At 38.2% G+C, this 20414-nt stretch overlaps 1 protein-coding gene across 1 annotated transcript; it reads right to left on the minus strand.

Moving 5' to 3' along the window:
* Position 1: 1 nt before the first annotated feature.
* Positions 2 to 9465, minus strand: RPL7L1 (ribosomal protein L7 like 1). The gene is made up of 7 exons (XM_007428010.4): positions 9311 to 9465; positions 8596 to 8704; positions 5956 to 6119; positions 4825 to 4962; positions 3949 to 4058; positions 3642 to 3856; positions 2 to 2330 (listed from the first exon to the last, which is right to left on the minus strand). Exons 1-6 carry the CDS (start codon positions 9322 to 9324, stop codon positions 3648 to 3650), a joined length of 744 nt encoding a protein of 247 aa, XP_007428072.2. The 5' UTR covers positions 9325 to 9465; the 3' UTR covers positions 2 to 2330; positions 3642 to 3647.
* Positions 9466 to 20414: the final 10949 nt, after the last annotated feature.

The raw sequence follows: 20414 nt of genomic DNA on the forward strand, positions 1-20414 counted from the left end.
CTTTTGTAAGATTCCTTACCCAATAGTAATTAAGTTTGCTTTTTTAAAGTATCAGCTGGGTTATCTGAATTGAAAGATCATCTTGTAAATATACAGTATTATGACTAGAATCCTGTCCTTTCAATATACAACTGAATTCTGTCAGTGGTTTCTACGTAATAGAATTTATAATGTAAATGTCATGTTTTATTAAAAAAAATAATGTGCATGTAGTTTTCATTTGGTCTTGTCATTCTAATTAGTGAAGTATCTATTTGCTTGTGAAAGGAGGTGTATTGCAAATAAACTATCTGATTTGCATATTGGATACAAACACATCCCGCAAGTTAGGAATGTATCTTTTGAAGATGTTATGAATAAATATAGCAGTGGTGACTGCTGCTCTAGGGCAAACAGGACAATTTTAGCACAAGTGAACAAAATGGAGACTCAAGGTGATAAAGTAATTTGTTTCAACTGGAATGGAATAAATCTATCTGATGGATAGATTCTATATGAAAAGTGACAAAAACTGCACTTTTCAGGAATCGAAAGATTCTGAATGCAATTTTTGGTAACCCTTACTGTACCTTCCTTTAGATTCAAAGGGAAAAAGATGTTGTGGAACATGTGTGGTATCCATGGACCCAGCTTCCTTTTCCCTTTAAATCTGAGTATTGCACAGCACTACTACTACCTTCAAAGCCCCCAAGAATCTGCCTCCCAGATCATTTTTTGTCCATGAAGTGTAGGGTCAGATTTGCCATTTGTAGAGTTATGAAATCGAAGGCAGTATGTAAAATTTTACATCTAAAATGCAACTTTTTAAATTTGCCACACTGGTTGCTACCCAGTGTTGTCTATTATAATCAAGTGTTAATAACTTTTTCTAAGGCTACTGTAGTTATGTTTACTGGTGCTTTAACAGTTCTTGAACTTTCCACCAGATGCCACTCCTATACAGCTAAGGGTAATATGGCTGTTGATAAGCAGTATAAACTATCAGAAATTACACATATATTTTGAATTCCGGTTTTACATCAAATACAATTTTAGCAAACCTGATGAACATGAAGCATTACTTTGAAAAAGGTTGAAGTTTTTATCAACTCTACCTCCTTGGTAGCGGAAGGTCCAAGTCACCAAAAGCAATTTTCAATATGCAGGATTGATAGACCAGCCTTGCCTTTTCTGGATTTTGTTTCACTGGACTCCAGAACCACCAAAACACTGTATTTTGGTTTTGCCAAACAGAGTCAAAAGTAGTTCTGCAGAACTTCTGAAACATAATGGCTTGCTCTGGATTCAAAATAAAGTTTTCTATTTTGTGCTCATCCCTGATTCAACCCATCATATATAAACTAAGCCAAAGGAATGTGAGTACTTAGCTATATTTTACTGCATTATTTATCTTTTCTAAGCACAAAAATTGAACTCTCAAAAGGATATTTTACAATTTTTTATAAAATAGTTTTACATGAATGTCAAGTAGGAAACATGTAGGAAAGTGTTTACATCAGGTTGCATTGCTTATTGTCCCTCAGTTTTTCTATTTAAGTTTAATTAATCTAAAATTTAATTGTGGTCTCTTAGAAGCAAGACTAATAGGAACAACAATCTCTTTTTCAGAGTAGTTAAAACTTATTAAGTAACATCGTTTCAATCAGTCCTGGTAAGAATTTCCAAGTTGCATTTGTTACAACATATACTAACAAACCATTCAACAAGCAGTTTTAAGAAAATGTATTTCATTGTGTACTCATACAAACAGTTCAAGGACTGTTTAAAACTGTTTAAATAGACAGATTAAAACTGTCTATTTTAGAAAAGGGGACTAGCCATCAAGTCTGATCAAACACTGAACCAGAGTTGTACTAGATATTATACAAGTCCAAACATTTCACCAGGTTTAGTTATATTTGATTTGTTATGTCTTAATATGTTAACACAGTAGTGTGCTTGGACTGGAAGAAAATATATTACAAGAAATATTTCCACTTTATTACTAAAGGTACATATAGTTCAGCTCCAAGCAAGAAGCAGAACTATGGTTTAAATCTTTTCTCCATTGTCCTTTAATATATATTAATTTGGAGATCAAGGATCATAAATGCTTCACATGTCTGAGATTTTACAAATTCTTCTGTTTTTCCATGTTCAATACACAGAATTATACTTTGCTGCTTTTAAGTGATATCAATTCACTTGAAGCCTAGTTGCTCCATTACCTTGGTTTTCCTCCTGAAATTATGAAAATACTATGCCATATTATCTCAGAAGCTGCTGGAAAATGAATGTACATCATGGAGTACAAATAAGTATCTTCCAGAACTTCCTCTGAAAACACTTTTCTGAAAAACAGAACATACAGATTACTTTTTAAAGCATCTAAACGACATTTATTTCCTGACAAAGAATTCTAAGAAAGCTACTGCTTTAAAATATGTTAAAAATGAACTGAAAGCAAGTCTGAAAGGAAGTTGTAGGCAAGATGTAACTTTATGACAATACTGCAAATTCTGAAGAGCTAACTGGTTAAAACTGGGTACATTTCACATAAATGGAACTTACATATTTAAAATACAGCTGGATTTATATAGAATATAACATTCAATAGATTAAACCTTGGCTTGAATCCTCTGCCATTTCTGCACATGGCTTATTAGGATCTTGATGTGAGGATAACACAATACAGGTGGTCCTTGTTTAACAACCACTTATTTAGCAACAAAACTTACGATGGTGCTGAACAAGTAGCAATTATGGCTGGTCCTCGTACTTACATCGGTCACAGTGTCCCCAAAGTCACATGATTGCAATCTGAGTGCTTGGCACCCAGCTCACAATTACAACACTGCAGTATCCCAGTCACATGATTGCCATTTGCAACTTTTTTTGCTGGCTTCCTACAAGCAAAGTCGATGGGGAAGCCAGCAACAGATCAAAATAGTGATCCTATGATGTCTTGCTTAATGACCCATGGTGATTTGCTTAACGATGGCAACCCAAAGTGCTGGAATTTCTGTTGCTAAGTGGCACGGTAATGTGGCATTATGCTTTATAACTGCACCACTTAGCAACAGAAATTCTGGTCCCAATTACTGTTGTTAACCAAGGACTACCTGTATGAACAATTCTAGGGTTCTCTTTTATAACTGGCCACGGTATTGATCCATTTGGCCATTTATTATGTGCTCTTCCCCGAACTTGGCAAACAAAACCAATAGTCAGTATTATTGGAACTCTAATTCAAAATACAGAAGAAGCAAGGATGGGGAAGGCTAATACAACACACCAAAGAAAAAGCTTTAGCTCAATGAAAGCATGAGAAATAGAGATCCTTACTGTTACCTGTAGTCATAGATAAGACCATTTTAAAATGTTACAATCTTGAGACACAGTAAGTATTTCTTAAGAGTAATCTACCTTTCTGAACAATTGCACTTTTAGAAAGAATCCACTGCCAAGACTGAAAAAAAAGACATCTCTTTTAATCTGAATTTGACATCTGGTGACTTCATGAAGACATCTGTATTGTTTTCTTGGCAGACATGGTTTACCAGTGCTGTTTCTGGGAAGATTTGTTTTGACATATCAGTCTAGTGTGCTGCCACCTGCCAAGTTCAGTGCCAAAAAAGTTGGCAAGACACTGCAGTACCTACCCAGATCTAGTTCAAATGACGTATGAGCTGATTAATCTCATTGCCTCGAAATCCAGGATTACCAATCTCTTTCTGGAACCCCATTTTATTACGGGCTGCATGCCGAGCCACAGACAGATGGAAGGGCCACAAAAATTTATTGATTTCGTTGAAGTATTTTCCAGCAGAATAAATTTCATGAATAACATCTTCCAGACAAATAATGCCATGTTCTCCTATGGAGAGAAAAAAGCAGTTTTAGAAATGAAATACCACTCAAAGGTTTTGGGCAATCTTCACCATCATCCCATTCCATTTGATACCTTACCCAAATGTTCCTCTATCAGAATGTTATCTGTCAAAGCAACTTTTTTATTTTGGATCTTTGCATGGCCTCGTTTCAATATCAACTCTCGAATAGATTTAAGATTGGGATACCTGTAAATATAAATCTAACAATAATTTCAGAAATAACAAAAACTTACACAACCTGCAACCTATTCTTAATGGAATGATTTGTCCAAACAATTGATCCAAAATGGAAAGTACTATACTATATATTCTTGCAACCTAACTTTTGTTAAGACATTACATTTTTATATATTACAAAGAACATGAACAATTGTGAGGATTTCTTCTTAAACTGCCCTTTCAGAAAGATAATACATCATTTCCATTCTTATTTTCTTTCTGCCAGCTGAATACATCAACGTTCCAATGTCAGACGTATAGCCTAAAATTTGGATTGTTCCATCAATTTATTACCATGAGTGTAATTGAAGATGTGCAATATCCCAAATAATTCATACACAATAAAAATAGTGAATGTAATCTATTAGTATGTAGTTTAATACCAAGATAAACTGTATATTATTAAGACATTAATTCCTCAGATAACAAAAACAACTCCATTCAAACTATGCACAGAATATCCCAGTTTATTGCCTGGTAATAATCACTAAACATTCACATCTGTTTCTAATTATACTTCACTTACTATTTTGGCTAACTTAAGTCCAGGTTTTTAGCCTCCGGAAGACCATAATTTTTCCAAAGGTAACATAGGTATAGCATGATCCAAAAGTTTAATTTTTAAAAGACAAATATATAGAGAAAAATTGAAGAACAATTGTGAACTAAGTTATCATTCTTAGGCTTCACCATCTATCAGACTTCTACATAATAAAGAACAAGATATACTAACCCCCATGCCACATAAGGCTCCACTGTTTGCAGCATTTTTAGTGAAGCTGGTGACAATTTAACAAATGTGCCACTGTAAATCTTTCTTAATCTCAGCCTCTGTATCACATGTCGCACTCGATGACTTACTCCTTTAATTCTAAATCAAAAGAAACAAATTAGATAAATCTGCATCTTGGAATGAATTTTCCATCAAAGTAAAAAAACAGGTATCTGCCAATGGTGCACAAAACTAAAATCCTTTTAGTTCAATAGCTATTCTCAGAGCTAGATCTCTTGAAAGGCCACATGCAATTATTAATTACAGGTTTCAAGTCCTTCCCCAACTATATACTCTCCAAATGATTTGAGACTCTAGCTCAAAGAAAGTCCATGTCATCTGGAATTCTAGAAATTATAGTTAAACCATATAGAAAGCACCAGCTTGAGTATAAAGTGGCCCGACTTAAAGGTTTGACATGTTAGAAGCTGAAAACCAGAAAATTATATTTAAATACTGGTGTAAATCTTAGAATTGAGGACTCAGTTTTAACCAAGTACTCAGTTAATAATCTTTAGTGCTACCATGAGATTTATCAGTATCACTGTAATGTGTACTGCTGCACTAGGATTTAGAAGATGCTCAATTTGGGGGTCAGGGGGAATGCTTGCCTATGCTAAGCATGGCAAATCATTCATTTGTCACCTTTTCTACCACCACAGAGTGGTCTCCGCTTTCCCAAGCTCACTAGTCCTATAAAAAGTAGCCTTTTATCTGAGCATGTGGGTCTGCGTTCTAGCAGAACAATCAAATCAAATCAGTTTATTATAGCCATAAGGCCAGATGCAGTAAAATATATAATGGTAGAAGTGTTACATACAGAATAGATTATAGCCATCTGCAATTTTAATTTTCTAAATAAATTCCCTGCTAGTCCTTAACAATTCCAACTGTCAGTGAAAGAGCTTTCTTCTCAAAAGTATGTCAATTCAAGGGGAATGAGCCACTTAGATAATTCTTTTACAATCTCCAACTCCCTTATTGGTGAGAACATACCATACTTACTTCACACACTATTAGTTTTGTACATTTAAAAGCAGTAGAAGCAAACTGCTGTTAAAATAATTATACAGAGAATGAAGTGTTCCTTACACTGCAATTCGTACAGCAAATGCCAGCTTGTGTCCATCAGGCATTATCAGCTGCCCAGGCTTATGTTCCATGCGCCGCAGACGGACATCATCTCTGTGTTTCCGCCGAGAGTCTCCCAAAAAAACTTCAAGGCGTTTGAATGTGATCTGTTTTCCACTCCGATGCTAAAAAAAGGAAATACTTATACTTAAATCACTGCATTGATATTTATATGCTGCAGTTTTAATAAGATCCAAGTGTTTTAAAAAGTTTCCAGTGATAGTGGTCTAAGGGTTAATTGTTACAGTCAATTAGATAAGAGAGAAAAGGGATAAAGGGGTAACTACAAATGGGGCCAGACAGCTACAGTGAAAAATAAAATACAATGTCTGGGTTTTGATGAAACAAAAAACCCAGTTTTGTTATAGCAAAAATTAACATGGTTAAAAGTGTTCCATATCTTTATGAAAATACATCACTTAGGCATAGCACTCAGCTTTCGTTCCTACTGGAGGACTAAATCCATACCCTCCCAGTTCTAGTCCAGGATCCTAGTCACTATACCAAACTGAATCTCAATAGGCCATCATGATTCATATCACCATATGAAGATTATTCTAGCTAGGCTTTTATAAATAAGGAACATGAAAAGTGGAAGGGTTAAAGTTCTGTCAAATGTAAGCATCAATCTGCGAGAGAGAATGACAGGAGACAGCACCTATTCTTGGAGGAGGGAGGCATAAAATGCAAAGATAAACCACAGAACTCACCAAATATGGCATCAATTCCTTAAACCCACAGAGAAAGAGAGGATGATACGGCTTAGGTCCCATTTATACTGCATCTATTTTTCCAGTCAACTCAAACCTTGTTTGCCAACCTGATTTTCAAATTATTTTAGATTTGGGGTTCTTTTTTTAAAAAAAATCCTCGGTATTTGCTTCTGCTTAATCTCATAGTCACAGCTGGCCTGTCTGAGAATATTTCTGCCAAAAGCAATCCAGGGTCTTCATTTTACCACGTCTTATACAGTGGGGCAAAAAAGTATTTAGTCAGCCACCAATTGTGCAAGTTCTCCCACTTAAAAAGATGAGAGAGAGGCCTGTAATTTTCATCATAGGTATACCTCAACTATGAGAGACAAAATGGGGGAAAAAATCCAGAAAATCACATTGTCTGATTTTTAAAGAATTTATTTGCAAATCATGGTGGAAAATAAGTATTTGGTCACCTACAAACAAGCAAGATGTCTGGCTCTCACAGACCTGTAACTACTTCTTTAAGAGGCTCCTCTGTCCTCCACCCGTTACCTGTAGTAATGGCACCTGTTTAACCTTGTTATCAGTATAAAAGAGACCTGTCCACAACCTCAAACAGTCACACTCCAAACTCCACTATGGCCAAGACCAAAGAGCTGTCGAAGGACACCAGAAACAAAATTGTAGACCTGCACCAGGCTGGGAACACTGGATCTGCAATAGGCAAGCAGCTTGGTGTGAAGAAATCAACTGTGGGAGCAATAATTAGAAAGTGGAAGACATACAAGACCATTGATAATCTCCCTCGATCTGGGGCTCCATGCAAGATCTCACCCTGTGGGGTCAAAATGATCACAAGAACGGTGAGCAAAAATCCCAGAACCACACGGGGGGACCTAGTGAATGACCTGCAGAGAGCTGGGACCAAAGTAACAAAGGCTACCATCAGTAACACACTATGCTGCCAGGGACTCAAATCCTGCAGTGTCAGATGTGTCCCCCTGCTTAAGCCAGTACATGTCTGGGCCTGTCTGAAGTTTGCTAGAGAGCATTTGGATGATCCAGAAGAGGATTGGGAGAATGTCATATGGTCAGATGAAACCAAAGTAGAACGTTTTGGTCTCAACTCGTCGTGTTTGGAGGAGAGAGAATGCTGGGTTGCATCCAAAGAACACCATACCTACTGTGAAGCATGGGGGTGGAAACATCATGCTTTGGGGCTGTTTTTCTGCAAAGGGACCAGGGCGGCTGATCCGTGTAAAGGAAAGAATAAATGGGGCCATGTATCGTGAGATTTTGAGTGAACACCTCCTTCCATCAGCAAGGGCATTGAAGATGAAACGTGGCTGGGTCTTTCAGCATGACAATGATCCCAAACACACCGCCCGGGCAACGAAGGAGTGGCTTTGTAAGAAGCATTTCAAGGTCCTGGAGTGGCCTAGCCAGTCTCCAGATCTCAACCCCATGGAAAACCTTTGGAGGGAGTTGAAAGTCCGTGTCCGCGCAACAGCCCCAAAACATCACTGCTCTAGAGGAGATCTGCATGGAGGAATGGGCCAAAATACCAGCAACAGTGTGTGAAAACCTTGTGAAGACTTACAGAAAACGTTTGACCTCTGTCATTGCCAACAAAGGATATATAACAAAGTATTGAGATGAACTTTTGATATTGACCAAATACTTATTTTCCACCATGATTTGCAAATAAATTCTTTAAAAATCAGACAATGTGATTTTCTGGATTTTTTCCCCCATTTTGTCTCTCGTAGTTGAGGTATACCTGTGATGAAAATTACAGGTCTCTCTCATCTTTTTAAGTGGGAGAACTTGCACAACTGGTGGCTGACTAAATACTTTTTTGCCCCACTGTAGCATGGCCTGCCCCACATTAGGTGACCCCTACCTTTCTCTTGTCAAGTAGAGCTTGCTTTGCCTGGGTGGCCTTGATCGCCTGATAGACCTTCCTTTTTTTTAGGATGTTTTCTGGCACCAAAGGAATCTTCTTTGGGGGCCTAAAGAAACAGCATGTATTTAGTGTAATTCAGTGTATTTGCATTTAAAGAAAGAAGCTATTTTACACTCCCTGCACACAATCTATTATTTACAGACCTTCATACTTAGCAAGGATCCCTGGGAGTTAGTTTAAATCCCACTGATGCTCATTGGGTGATACAAAGTATGATAAACCTCAAGATCTAAACTCTCATTTGGGAGGGAAGGCAAAAATAGACACCTCTGTCTGTCGAAATTATAGTTAAACGCATCAGGAATTACTTCTTTGACACGATTTTCCACAGGGATTTTACCTACTGCTTTTTTCTCCGAAGAAGCCAGCATTTTATGTCAAACAACTTTATTCTGCTGCTCCTTCTCCTTCCGGCCCGCCACGCAATTAAGCCACCCGTTCTCAATCCACTAAACATTCCTATTCCATCAGAATCCACGCACAGCCTCCAAGAAATCAAGACTTTCCCACAACGACCTTCCTCCACCGATCCAGCGAAAACTCACCCACCGTTCTCGTAAGTGTCTAATTACGAATATACAATCCCACAAATTTATCGGAACACCGCCCTACCGAGAGATGGAAACAGATTATGCTACGTATCAAAACTCACTCAAGCTCCGCCATGGTTTCTTCCGCAGCACCCTCGCTAACGGCACCGCGCAGGCGCAAACTGGCGGCCGCAAAATTGAAGGAAATGATTCGCGTTTGAGCCGTAAAGCGTCTCTTTTATGAAACGTCTGCTTCGTAAGGAACGTTAGGTCGGTCCTTTTATGGTTTTTGCTTCCCCTTAAAAGATGTAATCCAGTCCATAGTTGTTGTTTTTTTAAAGAACTTGTATCGTTGGCTGGCAAGAACGGAGAGGAACTTTTCTGAATAGCTTTGAAAGCTCGGAGGAGGAAACAGAAAGAAATTGGGTTTCCCACTGAAACCCGCTGAGAAGTCGTAAGCCTACCAGATCTGGGTTACACAAATCTCGGTGATCCCCTTCGACGATCCGGAAGATCTAGGGAGGTGTCAGATTAGATAAGCCGAGAAATTCCAGAGTTTTATCCTGGAATCAAGCAACAAGGTCCACTCAGAATTAAGAGATGGAGAAAATGTAAGACCATCTAGAATTTCTAGTGCAGGTCTTATTTCACTTTTTTTGTTTTGTTTTTAAGGTTTCCAGCACTTAGAAAATGAGATATCAGTGCCGAGATAGCCATGACTGAGTAGGAGTGATTTATGCCTGCCCTGCAATATTAGTACTGTACATCACAAGGAGATGGCAACTTATTTACAAACAAATGGCTCACTCGAAACTTAAATTGCCTGCTCAGATAAGGCATGTGCTTAGTTGCCTCCTACACCATTTGTTTCATTGCAAATCCTGTGTTTCATTTCTTAAAGGAGCCAAATATGTTTTCTTTTAATATGAAAAATGAATGAAGATACAGTATAAGAAACAATAACTTATTCTTTTTCTGCAGAGACAGGACATTCACAACTGCTTAAAATTCTAGAGTTTTTTTTTCTAGTTTCTAGTTTTTTCTATTTAGCAGTGTTTTCAGAGAAGGGCATGGGGGGGGGGAAGACTTCTAAAATCCAAAGGATAGGTCTCTCTGATAAAATATGTAACACAAACATACACTTGTGAGTGGAGATCTTTTGTTATTTCTTGTCTTTTTTAAGTCAAAAGGGTTTTTCCCCACAGCAGCCTTAAGTTGCTTGATTCCTATAAGTAAATTATCTGAAAATGAAGCTGGCTTAAGAAAACCCTTTCCAGATTTCAGCCTCTTTGCCCACTTTGGGCAAGGTGATAGCCTGGCACTTTGTCCCAACTGCTTATCCAAACCTGATTGATGGATTCCCCTGCTTCTTTACTCTTCCCACCCTTGCCAGGAAAGCAAGGATCAATCCCTTTCCTTTCCACGGGTTGGTCTTTGAGGAAACACGGGTGTCCACTGATGGCCTTTTGTATGGCCTTTCCCCTGATACTTGACATCTTCCTGTCTGGAGTGTCCACTGGTAAACTTGTATTTCTAAGGAAATAAAAGAAAACACCACATTTTTATCATTATTTAATGTCACTTGGGCTAGAAGGGGAAAGTGGCAGCACTCTTGTCAATTTCACCTGCTTTAAAAAGAAAAAGAAAAAACTTTTACTTTTTCATGTTTCTGTTTCATGAACTTATAGTAAAAAGCAAAGTACCTTTCGCCATCCTACCAGTGAACTTTTAAACAACCACAGTTTTCATCAATCTACTGGTGAAATGAGGAGGAACCAAAAAACCCAAAACAAAACAGGTTAACCATTCAAGGTCCTTTCAGAAGATAGCAGGCAGCCCCACAGCCCAGGACAAATGGCCATGGACTAGTGAGCAGAGGAGAGGGGCATTCTGCCCTTGGCACAGTAGCCAGGTAGAGTAGAAACATATGTCTACTACTGTACAGTGAAATGTGCTATAGCCAACTCAGATAGCACTACTTGTGTTGGTACAAGTTGGAAAAAGCTACTTTTGATGTGCAAAAATATAGTAAAAATAGAGGTTGCTTTCCTAGTGAGCTGGATAGTATAGAGGACAACATTGTGTGTTTCTGCCCTCAAGAAATGGTTAGTGACTATAAGTCAAACTGGAACAACTTGGTAGTGGAAATCATCCTAAGACTGATCTACTGTTACATAAGTGTAACAATCCTAAACAATTACAGGTAGACCTCACTTAAGGACTGCCCTGTTTAGAAACCATTCGAAGTTACAACGGTGCTGAAGAAGTAACTTTATGACCAGTCCTCGTATTTATAACCATCACACCATCCTGCAGTCATGTGATTGCCATTTGCAAGCTTCATGACTGGCTTCCAACAAGTAGAGTCAATGGAGAAGCCAGCGATAAAATCTCAAGTCACAGTCACATGATACCTTGCTTAACGACCCACGATGATTTGCTTAACAACCATAGTGGAAGTGAGGTTATATGCCTGTTGTGGTCACATGATGTTTTGCTTAGTGACAGCATAATGCCTCCATAGAATGGGACTTACTTTTGAGTAAGCATACATAGGCTTGCACACCAAATCTTCAGTTCCACAGACAATAGCCACTCTAAAATTGTACAGTACAGTTAAAATTGTCCTTTGTAAAGGAATAAAAATTAAACAAGTCATTATTCAGCTATGCTGTTGTTGTCAACGCATATAACTTTTAATGATCTTTGTCTTTTTTAATTATTCCAGGAGCATTTCCAGACAGCTTAATAATAACTGAGAACCAGTGAGTTTAGGCTTGATGTAATCTGTGTAATGATTGTTAAATTATTCATTGGAGCTCTAAGAACAGATTAACACATGCACGTGCACACACATCCCACGTTGTCAGTGGAGGTGGAGCAAAGAATGAAAAGCATAATTGCCTTACAAGCTGTACAGAAGCTCCAGGTGCTTCTTTTTCAGTTTCATAAATCTTGTACAACAATTGTCTCCATTCAGTGTTCCTAAATAGTTGCATTTCAGAGTTAAAACATCTGCAATAAATTAAAAAAAAAACATACAGAGTGTGGGGAACAAACTGGAAAACCTGGAAATCTTAATGCAAGAACGCTATTATGAAACCTGGTGGGGTGAAACTCATTTGTAGAAGGCAAGGATTGAACAGTGTTGCTTATTTGAAGAGAATAGGCCAGAAAAAAATGGGAAGATTAACGGGCACAGGTGGAAACGTGCAGAAAATGCACATATTGAGATCTTCCTAGGATTCTTTTGTCTAGTTTGCTGTTTTTCCCGCACCCCTTTTCCCATCTTCCAAGTTAAAATGTGATAGTGTGATAGATAGATAGATAGATAGATAGATAGATAGATAGATAGATAGATAGATAGATAGATAGATAGATAGATAGGGCAGAGACAGCACCATACCCTGCCATGGCTTGAAACTAGCTAGGTTCTGTAGAATGGGTTAACTGAAACGGATGACCTTCGGAGAAACTCTTACTTCAAGGGGGAGTGGGTAGTAGCTGAAACTGACAAATACAGGGAAACTAACAAGTAACAAAAAACTACTTTACAGGTAGTCCTCAACTTATGACCATTCGCTAAGCCACCATTCAAAGTTACGATGGCACTGAACGAAGGGACTTACAACCAGTCACCAAAGTTACAGCCATTGCAGTGCCCCTGCAGTCAACCGCAGGGGCGCTTCAATTACCCCCACCAGCCCATCTCCCCCCCCGCATCTATGCCCTTTTGCCTTCCTGTACTCCACAGCCCCTGTCACCTTTGCTGTCTTTTTGCTCCCACTGCTGACCAAGCATGTCCAGCCTGGCCCTTCGCGAAGCAGCTGCTGGCTTTCTTCCCAAGGTCGATGTGATGGAATGTGAGGGTGACCTTGGAAGACGGGGAAGAGATGCCGCCTAGGGAACGATCAGATAAAAGAGAAAGGAGTCTGCAACAGAGTAACTACCAGAAAAAGAAACTTGGGAAGGGCCCGCCCTAACTACTAGGGAGGGCAGGAGATTTGTACTTTCAGACTTGCAAGATTCTGTTAATGCAGCCTTACAATAAAGTAGAACTAGCTCATCTAGTTGTGTTTCCTGTCTGGTTTACCTGGCCGAGTGGCAGAGGCCTTCTGGGGCTCTCCAGCTTCATGCCGTCCTTTTAGGGCTTCCTGGGAAACTGTAGCTTTGCACCGTGCTGCTGGGGCTGGCTGGAGTGGGCTGGAGTGGCTGACATTTCCAGGGACAGCTGCAGCTTCATGCTGTACTGCAGCTCAGGCTTCTTGCAACCCCAGAGCCACAGTGCACCAAGAAGCCCGAGCCACAGCGTGGCAAGCAGCCCCAGAGCTGTGCAGTGCTGGGCCTGCTTGCTGCCCCACAACGCAGGATGCAGGGCAGCCAAAAGGGCAGAAATGGGGGGAGATAGGTGGATGGGGGAGCTGAAGAGGAGGCAGTTCCTTATCTTACCGTGGCTCAGAGCTGGGAGGGACCAAGCCCAGATTGGCTTGGATTGGGGTGAGTCCTTGGCTAACAACTGGTGGAATTCAGTTAACAACGGCAACGAGGAGTGCCAGGATTGCCATCCCTAAGTGATGCGATCATGTGATGTCACGCTTTACGACTGCATTGCTTAGTGACAGAAATGCTGGTCCCAATTACCCTCGTAAGTCAAGGACTACCTGTAATGTCACATGTTATTTTCAGAACACTGCAGTGAGGAAAAATAGGTACGTTTCATCTAAAGGATAAGATCTTCATTTTCAGAACAGTGTTAATACACAGTTTTGCAAATATTTCCTCTCTTCTCCTCCAAATAAAATAGTGGAAGACTTTTCCTCCCCTCTTCCTGGTTGGAAGTCAGGTGAGAAGTTGATTTCAAAACTGTATTTTACTTGTAGGCTGGAGGCAAGAAAAGGACAATATCTTGCAAACAAGGAGAGACTTTGGAGTCGTCACAGCATGATAATCTTGTGGTAAACTGCAAATGGGGACAGGACCTGTGAGGGGACAGGACCTGAGAAACTAGTTGGATTCAGATCCAGAGTGGTCTGATCTACACATAACATTAAGCCATAATGAATGAGTTCACATATCAAACTAAGCCGAAAACAAATCTGTTATGCTTAATATAATATATAAACTCAGTGACTGTTCTCATGGATTTAAATTGGGATTTGAATTCTAACATAGTGGAATAGATTGCTGAATGTGGTAGGTATCCCTTCTCCAAACCCTATGGAGAAAGAGTAGGTGAATATGAGTAAGCTAGCTAATAATAATACAGTAAATGCTTACCAAATGCAAAGTATTGATTACATGCATTGTCTCTCTACTACCTGCAATTGTCCCATGCTGTGTTTTTATCTCCAAGGTGCAATGGGGGTACTGAACTTAAACCTAACTAAGTGACAGCACCTCGCCAACCTTGGCTGATTTTGAAAAGCTAACCAGGATCGTATCTGGTTAGTATTTGATGGGAGAGCCTGGAAGAAGGCAATGGCAGACCAGTTCCATATTGTTGCAAAGAAAACTATGGTATCTATATGAGTTTGCTAGTACTCAAACTTGACTTGAAGTAGGATTCACTTTTATTATAATTAAATATGGCCACTCCTAACCATTTACCAGAGTTAGACACAGCTAAGAACATTTATTTCTTTGAGTTCTTGGGTGGGATAAGTTCTAAGGAAGTATTTATTCTTTCTCATTCTCAAGCACTATGTAGTTGCAGCTCTAATATAAATATTGATGCTACATAAGTAGTAAATGCATCGCTAATATTCTGTAGACTTGTCCAGACATAAATATATGGATTAAATATTATAGATCATTTACATCGGAGAAATGTAATAGAACTATTCTGAGGTCATACCTATGATTAAGCTTCATACGAGTACATGCCCAAATCTGTCAGCTTTGGCAAAATATATCATATGTTCACTGAGAAACAGAAAGTCTTGACTGGTGTAACATATCAGACTAAGTATTCTTCTGATGTTACATCTTGGATGTGATACTTTGACATATTCATTCCAAATAAAATACATTTTGAGGATGCTTTGGACAATAGCTAAAAGGATCAATCTGTCCAATAAGGTAAGCAAGCACACCTTCCTTATCTTACTATGCAGGGATTGCTATCCAAATAATCTTTTGTGTATAAAATTGTATGATATTGCCAGATTTGAATGCGCTGTTCCCATTTGAATGACTGGGACAGTTTATTAATGTACTGCATGATGGAACCCATTCATGCTTAAGGTATTGCTTAGCCTGCTTATAGTATGTTCAATGTTTCTTAACTGCAGACTGTAATTGTATTAAGCATCATCATATCTCTTTTTGCACAGTTACATTTTACAATACGTGATTTTTACTCAATGCTGGTTCAACTTTCCCTCTAGGATAGAAACCTTACCATGCAGAGCAACACTGTTGAAAATATACATGTATGACAGCATCTGTACAAATTTTAAAACCGCAAAATCTATAGCACAATGTAACTCTAAACAGAATTACATGTATTACCATACTGTTGAGGCCTTAAATTCTGCTGAAGAACAATATAGGATATGTATATACAAGTAGGCAAGTGAACTTATTCAAACTGCCACAACTACAAAACTATAATTCTTCACAGCATCTTCACAAATTAAATTGTGTATTTCTTGCCATTATGATGGTTGCTGGACGTGAAGTGTCATTCGCTAATTCTACAGGCAACCAATCACAGCATATTGCATGTTCATATTTATTTTATTTAAGCAGTCAGCTTTTGCTGAGGCATTTATTTTAATCATGGCCACACCTTTTAAATTAGATGGGGCTGAGAGACAGTTAATAACAAGAAACGATCAGGAGGAGGGTGTTTTTCCCACCTTTATTTTCTTAACACATAAGAGCGTGTTAAATAAGCATTTGTTTTCCACAGTATTCATGAAGTTCAGTATCTCACTTTGCAAACCATAATTTAGAACTGATTTCTATTCTTAAATTATTCTTGTAATGCCCCCAGTGCTATTATAATGACGTAAAATTTGGAGCTTCATAACTATGACCATATTTGTTCCATACTGTGGGATTAACTGTTCCTGTCAAGTAATTTTAAGAATCATAGGCTATAATCAAATACAGAATTAAGGAGGCTTAGATCCATTAAGTAAATGGAGTATTTTGCCTCTAATTCTGAGTAGGAGTATAATTTTAGTAGCTAATGTCATGGTTAATTTTGTCTAGAGCAGTTATTCCCTCTCATCTTTGTATAATTCAGATATAGCAGAGCTTTTCATCTGGACATCAGTGGAAGCTTTTGTAGGTTGTCCATTTCTGATAGGAAGGATGGATGGATGGATGGATGGATGGATGGATGGATGGATGGATGGATAGATAGATAGATAGATAGATAGATAGATAGATAGATAGATAGATAGATGCAGTGTCTACTTGATTACATAAATGTCTTCAGTTAATATCACTTCGTATAAACATTGCTCATTTGAGAGACCTATCATAAATTGCTCTTATTCTAAAGAACACATCATATAATATAAATATTGAAATTATGATGTATGCATGAATCATATCTTTTAAATGTAAACAGCTGAGTATATATTTGTACTCTTTCCAATGTAGCTGAATTATGCAAATGAAAAAGTTCTCTAGGAAATCTCTGTGCCATATTAAAAATACATATAATACTTTCAATCTCTATGGCGTTAAACTTAAATTATAATTCGATCCCATGCTCTTAAAATAATTGCATCTCCATCATCTTGTGGCAAAGTATTTAGATATCCCTTAAATGTAACAATTTATACCATATATTGTTTTAAATATTTTCTACTCATAATTGGGAAACACCAAATATCTTTAAAATTATGATTTGACTTCAGGATTTGATGTAGCTGTGCAATAAATAGTGTAATCATTAATGTTAATATTAGAACGTGGTGCCATATCATAAAATAGGGAAAGTCTATACTGTGGACACCCTAAATATTACCTAGCATTTTTTGGCAGTTGCTGGGATCCTAGCAAGATCTATTACTGAACCTTGCCCTGCTCCCCCTTACTTTTTTTTCTAGCCTAGCACCTAACTAGGCTAGTCTTAGAGTACTAGAGACTTGTGTCTATCTGCCAATATTCTCCTGCCCTGTATTGTGGAAATTAAAATGGTGGCTAATTCTTGCTGTCCATCCTTAAAGTTACCACATATTCTCATTGGCATTTGAGCTTCCCAGAAGAACAGTATTAGGGTCCCTGCAAATCTTACCTAATATAAGCATAACAAGGAAAAACATTTTTCTGCATTACTCTGTCATATCATCTAAAAAGGAATTGTGATGTCTCTGCATCTGAGACATTAGGATTTTTATAGAAGTTGAAGTGTACTGCATCTAGGCTTATGGGAAAGTAATTAACTGATGTCTATTAATGAGCCATGCACTATTAAATGAAAAGCTGGTTTCCTTCCTGATTTACATTGTGACAGATCATCTTGCAACCATTTAAGTAGAAAAAAAGATGAACTTATTTCCATAACAACCTGATCTACAGAAATCAAAAGTCACTTTGATCCACATTTTGGTTATGAATGTATCATGCTGCTACAGTTCTCTTAATTTAAGTACAGAACATAAGTGTGTGAATTTATTATTACTGGAAGCTTAGTATGTAAGGAAAAATGGTATGTGAGTCAATTACAGATTAGAGACTGGAAGGGAAGATTTAAAAGGGCGGGAGTTGCAGATTGTAAGCAAGAAATTAGATACTGGCAAAAGATGGGAAACTCTTATTTATATAACTTAAACACTGTAGCTTAGGACATAAGTAATCTTCCTCAGAAGTCATAAACTTTTTCAGGTAACCTGATATTGCACAATGTAAGAAAATAGCACAGATGTCAAAAAATAAAATTAACTCTCTTATGCAAGTATACTTACTTGTCATCACATATGCAATCATGCAAGATTTTGACTTTTCTTTCTTTCTTTCTTTTTTTGCATATTAAAATGTGATTTACAGGTAGTCCTCAATTTATGACCATTTGTTCAGTAACTGTTCAAAGTTACAATGGTGCTGAATGAATGGTGATACAACTGGCCTCAGAGTTATGTCCGTCCCAGCACCCCCGTGGTCACGTGATTGCAATCTGAGTGCTTGGCAACCCGTTCGCACTTACGACCAGTTGCCAAGCACTTCACGATTATGTGACTGCCATTTACAATCATCCCTGCTGATTTTCCCAGAAAGTCAATGGGGAAGCCAACAGGGAAGGTCACAAGTCACTAGGGTAAGTCTCCCCCACCTGTGCACCTTCTGCAGCCCTTCTGCACTTGCACTATGCCAGCCACTAGCGCATCCCTGTGCACCCTCCACAACCCTCCCCCACACCCTCATGCACCCCCTTACTCACTTCCCTATCCTGCAGCAGCCACTTACTTGCCTGCCAGCCTGGGATTTACAATTTCCTACCAGCTTCCCCACTGACTTTGGTTGTGGGAAGTTAGCAGGAAGTTGTCTCACTTAATGATGGTAGGATTCAGTTAATGATGGCAACAGGAACTGCAGGGATTGCTGTCTCTAAGCAATGTGGTAGCGCTTTACAACTGCATCACTTAGCGACAGAAATTCTGGCCCAATCCTTATAAGTCGAGGGCTACCTGTAATTTTGAGAGTGCCTTGTGCTCATAGGTGCCATGTTGATGACCCTTTCTTATCTGTTCTCTAACTTAGCACTCAGATTATCAAATCAGTTATGGTATAAATACTAATAGCATTTTGAAATATCTGTAAGGACAAGATACTGTTTGTTGTAAAAAACCAGAGATAGACATAGTAGTATTTATTCTCAGTTGTCATGACAAACATTTGTTCTAAGTGTTTATATACTGAAGCAGAAGATGTTATGATCCTCCCATTTTTGCAACAGCTTCATAGTCCAAGCAGAATACCCAGTTTAAACCAGTCTAGTCTCTCTCTCTCTCTCTCTCTCTCTCTCTCTCTCTCTCACACGCACTAGTTTAATTATGATTAAATAGAATAACACAAAGACATAGGGAAAAAATAGCTGTTCTAGAAAATATTATTATTCCGAATTAGGTGGGTGAGGATACAAAATGTGCTCCTTATTTAAGTGTGACTTTTATGCTGTGTGAAATAAATAATCGTTAGCAGTTTGGTGCCAATTAGCGAAGGAAACAAGTAGGGAGAACATGCTGATACTTGCCATTTTGGGATATAGAATTAATTACAAGTGCTTTGTGTACCTCTCAGCTGTAGTAACTAAGAGTTTGAGATTCTGCTGTGCTTTACAAATTCAAAGACTATATTATATGAAAGGGTAATATATGGATAATTTCTTTTACTCCAGGCTAAACTTAGTATAGAAAATAATGTTATTCTATTTTGTATCTCTTTTCCTATAAAAATTTAGTTTCTTGATCTTCAAATTTTAGGTAAGGACCTATTATGGGATCACAGTCTGACATAAGGTAATTACATGCTAGTAAGATCATGGTACAAATAAAAAGTTAAAAAGTTGATACCCAAATATAAAATAAAGTAAGTCCACATTTTAAAAGGAAGACTATCTATCAAGCTTTGACTGCAGTATAGACTTATACTGTATAACACAGAAACTTTATGATACATATTCAAGTCATCCATCAGTATACTGTATGTTGTCCACCATAATAGCATATACATTCAGAAACTGTTAGCCTTGCAAGATAGACCAGACAGGAAACACAGCCAGATGAGCTAATTCTTCTTTACTGTAAAGTTACATTAACAGAATCTTGCAAGTCTGAAAGTACATTTCTCCCCCCATCCCCTTTACAGCCCAAGAAACTAAGGAGGGTCCTTTCTAAGCTGCTTGCCTCACCCACATTCATGCTGTGGGCTAAATAGCCTTTTATCTGGCCATTCCTTTGGCTGTGTCTCTTTACCCTGTCTTCTAAGGTCATTCCCACATACCATTACAGAAACCTATCTCCATGCTTTCACTTACTTGAGATATGCCACCACTATGCCATCAGAATAGCTACCAGATTCAACATGGCGTTAGAAATACAGTATAGAAATATCATCTATATAGTGATTCTGCAAAAAGAGACATTACCACATTAGCACATCTTCTGAGCATGCTGCAAACTAAAACATAGTTTAAGGTGGAAATTCTCTCTGTAGCTTGGCAAAAAAGCTGAGGATGGACTGCTGAATGTCCCATATCTTCTCTCCCAG

This window comes from Python bivittatus, unplaced genomic scaffold (genome assembly GCF_059951505.1).
Source record: "Python bivittatus isolate LINGU-HERP-01145 unplaced genomic scaffold, Pbiv_v1 ctg000070_np1212, whole genome shotgun sequence".
NCBI lineage: Eukaryota > Metazoa > Chordata > Lepidosauria > Squamata > Pythonidae > Python > Python bivittatus.

Excerpts from the sequence above, each read along its gene's own strand:
- RPL7L1 (XM_007428010.4), bottom strand. Across the intron at positions 4,963-5,955 it reads TTTGCTGTACGAATTGCAGT|AATTAAAGGAGTAAGTCATC; the intron begins GTAAGGAACACT and ends CTTTTGATTTAG. Across the intron at positions 4,059-4,824 it reads GAGCCTTATGTGGCATGGGG|GTATCCCAATCTTAAATCTA; the intron begins GTTAGTATATCT and ends TTATATTTACAG.